Source organism: Pteropus vampyrus, unplaced genomic scaffold, assembly GCF_000151845.1.
Source record: "Pteropus vampyrus isolate Shadow unplaced genomic scaffold, Pvam_2.0 Scaffold171, whole genome shotgun sequence".
Classification (NCBI taxonomy): Eukaryota; Metazoa; Chordata; class Mammalia; order Chiroptera; family Pteropodidae; genus Pteropus; species Pteropus vampyrus.
Window position 1 is genome coordinate 400510 of NW_011888952.1, and position 3989 is coordinate 404498.

General features: G+C 53.6%; 1 protein-coding gene across 7 annotated transcripts in view; it reads right to left on the bottom strand.

Annotated features, from left to right (window-relative positions):
- Window positions 1-510: 510 nt before the first annotated feature.
- The window catches only part of IFT122 (intraflagellar transport 122), a 66470-nt gene continuing 62991 nt past the window's right edge, over window positions 511-3989 (bottom strand). For all 7 annotated transcript variants that reach the window (XM_011370530.2, XM_011370529.2, XM_011370528.2 and 4 more), the window contains 3 exons: window positions 1926-2005; window positions 1439-1603; window positions 511-961 (listed from right to left, as the gene is read on the bottom strand). In XM_011370530.2, the coding sequence (XP_011368832.1) occupies window positions 872-961; window positions 1439-1603; window positions 1926-2005 (335 nt within the window). In that variant the 3' untranslated portion in view covers window positions 511-871. The remainder of the gene's footprint in view (window positions 962-1438; window positions 1604-1925; window positions 2006-3989) is intronic.

Consider the following 3989-nt stretch of genomic DNA (forward strand, 5'->3'; position numbering starts at 1 on the left):
TAATACATGAACCATGCTCTTCCTCCCCAGCTTCCCATCTGCTACCCACCTGTGTCCTTGAGCTCCAAATTGAACACCCGTGATGCTCAGGATAAGGGACCTTTAGTGGAACCCCAAACCGAACACGTTCACTTTAGGAACTGGAGGGAAGGGGAAAGCCTCAGGATGGGTTGGGGCCTCTGCGGGGCTGGAGGAAGGTGGTAGAGGAGGGGCCTGGCCCCAGCTAGGAAGTAGAGGGTGGGATCCAAGACCTCCGGGGAGGGACCCTCTTTGTCATCTTCTTTGGAGACAGGTATCTTAGTTTCTTGTCAAGAGGAAGACCCGTTACACCAAAATATATAAATAAATAAACTCTGTTCCCCTATTCACTACCATATTACCATTTCGATTAGATTAAATTTAAGAAAACACAAACGTAATGTTCCTCTCAGATCAAATTAGAAACAGGTGCATTTTTGCATAAGGAAATTAAGTTGCAGACAATATGAATATTTGCTAAAATACAGACACTGATGAAAATAAGTAGCCCTTTTATTTGTAATTATTGAGGCAATCTGTTCGCAAAGTGTACATGTTAATGGTCTGACAGATCTGTGGACTCCAGCAGGCTGCCGCCAACAACTCAGAGCTGTTCTGAAAGTAACAGATTTTTTTTTCTTAGAAAATATATGTACATTCCCTTCTCCATCTCCTGGTGCTATTTACAAGGTACGAAATGCCATAAATAGCAATTCTGTGGTTACATGAGGCCCCTCCCTAAAATACAAACTTCATCTGGGCAGAAGATACATTCTGACAGTTTAACTCTTTCTTCCTTCTACCGCCAACTATGAGGCAGCCCAAAGGGAGAAGGTGGTTCCCAGGGTGCCAGTCATGGGCTGGGATCATCAATGCGCCTCCGGCAGTAGGGGCAACAGGTATGCTGAAGCACCAGCAGCTCGTAGTCCTCTGAGTGGAACATCTGAGGAAAGATAGCCATGACCCTGGGTGACAGCTCTGGGTGTGCATCAACCCCAAACCTGGCATGGACCGCTGCCCTTCTCCAAGGGGAGGTGATTTGGTAGTGAGTCAGGACTAGAACACATTAGTCCAAAGACTGGGAGGGAAGGGAAGAAGGGTCTCCGAGGCCCCTTGTTTTCTAAATGAAGTTCAAAGGCAAATCATACTTGCCCAGCCTTCTCAGATTAAGGGCAGATGCAGAGAGCCCAGAGAGTCAGGGGCAAGTCCACTCCAGATAGCACATGGGTTGCAAGTGGGAGGAAGGAGGGCCTAAGGACAGCTGGGCCTCTTCCTGAACAGCCTTGGCCTTGGCTGTTCAGGGATCACTTGCGCTTCTCCCAGATGCCCGGCCTCCTCAAGGGGACATTTGGGAAATGGGAAAGCATCAGAAAGAAGAAACTGAGAACCACGCATGAGCTTCAGGCAGTCGGCATCGTACCTGGAAGCAGGAGGGGCACATGGTGATGGAGGCGTCAGGCAGGAGGGAGCGGAAGTACTGCCACTGCAGGGGCGGGGGCCAGCGCTTGATGAGGACGTCCCGACGGCTCATGGAGCGCAGCACCGACCGGCTCACCACCACGGGCACGAACTCTGAGCCACCTTGCTACAAGGTGGGTAGGTGGGAAGCAGGGGGCACCGGTGCCCTTACTCAACCACGGTGACACATTTATGTGGGTCATGATCCCAGAATGTTTGGGAGTGGTCAGGGAGGCCCCCAGAGACTTCCCTTGCCAGGTACCTCGACAGAGCCCTGCCAGGTCAAGTAGCCCCTGTTGGCCATCTCTGGTGACAGAAAACTCCTCTCCCCCAGTGGCCATGACAGGGAGCAATTTCCTCTTCACACCAAGAAGTGTGTACAGAAGGGACCCAAGACTGTCCTCCCAACAGGAGCCTCCGCAGCCCGTCTCTCATAGAGGAACCCTCACCTCGAAGCTCAGCTTTGCTGTGAATGGGTCATCATCTCCCAGGGAGTCCATGGTCTCATCCAGTCTCAGAGTCTGGGAATCTGGAGGGGTCTGGTCAAGGACAGAACCTGAGGCTGAGTGGGAAACAGGCCCCACCCTCCACCCAACATGTTAAGACTCACAGGAGCTCCATCCAGGCCTTGTATGTCTCCCTAAGGCTCTGGGGAAGAACAGCAGGGCCCACAGGCCTGGTTTCCATGTGGAAGAATGGAGGAAATACAGGGCAGGGAGCAGACAGCCCTGGTCATGGAGGGCATGACCGGGCCCCATGCACAGGTGGGAAAGGAGGGAAAGAGGCTCTGATGGGCTCTTTGCTGCCCTTTGCGGCCCATGCCATGGTTCACATGGGCCTTGCCATTTGAAGAGGCCTGTGGGGCCCTCTGTGCATAGGAGCAGAAATAATGGGCCACCAAATCGGCAATTCCTGGACAAACACTCAGCAGTAAGCAGTAGTTAGGCGGTTTGCAGGCATTTGAGATGGCCCTGCAGGTCGCATTTTATGGAGAAGGGGTTGAGAGCTCCTAAAGACCCTGAGGCCAGCCAGATTAGGCTGATGGTTCCTGGGGAGCTGCCAGCTCTACCAGGCAGTGGTGGAAATGCTGGTATGAGGCCAGGGCAGTGGGACTCCCATGAAGAAGGCCCCCCAGGGGACCGGAGGCTGCTAGTGCCAAGTCAGGTACATGATGTGGTCCCACATGGCAGCAAAAATCCAGCCTACACATCTGATGTGTGTGTGCAGAGAACTGGCATGTGGACATGGTTTCTATCTCCCTTCTTCAGCTCCCTGGGTTTTCCTCTCTCTTCTGCTCCTCAAAATGTGGTTTGTGGGCAGCAGTATTATCTGGAAGCTTATGGAAACACAGGTTCCCAGCCCATCCAGACCTCCCCGGGTGAGGAGGGTGCATGTGAGGGTGCAGATGTCCTCCTTTCATGTTCAGCGGGACAGAAAACACGATCCTGGCCACAGGGAAAGGCTGAGGTGTGGCCTTTGGTCCCAGTTGTTCCAGCAAGGATGTGCCTGGGGTTTTGGCTGACATGCTGAGAGGAGCGTCGACTCCTTCTGAGGAGTTACAAGGCTGATGGGATACAGGGCCAGCACTGCTAATGGGACAGGTGGGTGCTGCCCAAGAAGGAAGCCACCCAGAGGACAGCTGAGCCAAAAGAACAGGAGATAGCATCCTGCCAGCACAGAGTGAGCACCTGGATCTGGCTGAGTGTCCATCTATATGGCTAGGCTTCTTCATACCCCTTTGTTTGCTTGGCCTCTCGAGTCGTGCTTTCTGTCCCTTATATGTTAAAGTGACCTGACTAGAAGAGCTAGGGCACCAATATAGATGTCATATGCCATGTTAGTTGCTCCTCAGCTCTCTACAGCCAGAAGCAAGGACAGTGTCTTTTAGGAGCCAGGGGTGGGTGGGAGGCCCTCCAGGGAACTAAGCACAGGTAAAGGCCAAAGTGCCATCTCCTCTTTCACAGGCAACTTCTGGACCTGTGGGCATGCACTGTCCAATCTTGCACCTCTCTGCATCCTGGCCAGCTCTCTGCCCGTTTCTGGCCCCTGTCTCTGCCACTATGTGAGCCTCTCTAATCACTCAGCAATTACCTGCCATGCCCTTGCTCCACCTGATCCAGCCATCCTCCAAGGGCCCCCTGCCTCCTCCTCGCACCCAGACCCTACCCTCAGCTGGCACACACAGGGCTCAGCTAGTGCCCAGGATACTGTTGCTCGTGATCTCTTGCCATTTGTTCTCACGCTTGTGTCTTGGTGCTTCCAGGTCAATGAGGGAGACGGCTTCTTCATCCGTGATCCCCTCCTCCAGGTAGAACTCAACCAGATGTAGCACCTCTGGAGGGCACAGGGCACAGGGAGGGGCTTGGGGATGGCAACTTGGGGGAAAATAGGGGCTGGATGCTCTTGCCAGGGAGCATGGGAGGAGAGGATCAGAGTTCCTTCCCCACCCAGCAGCAGGCTTTTCTGAAAGCAAGCAGACGAGCACACAGCAGGACTGCCTTCCTCTCCCACAG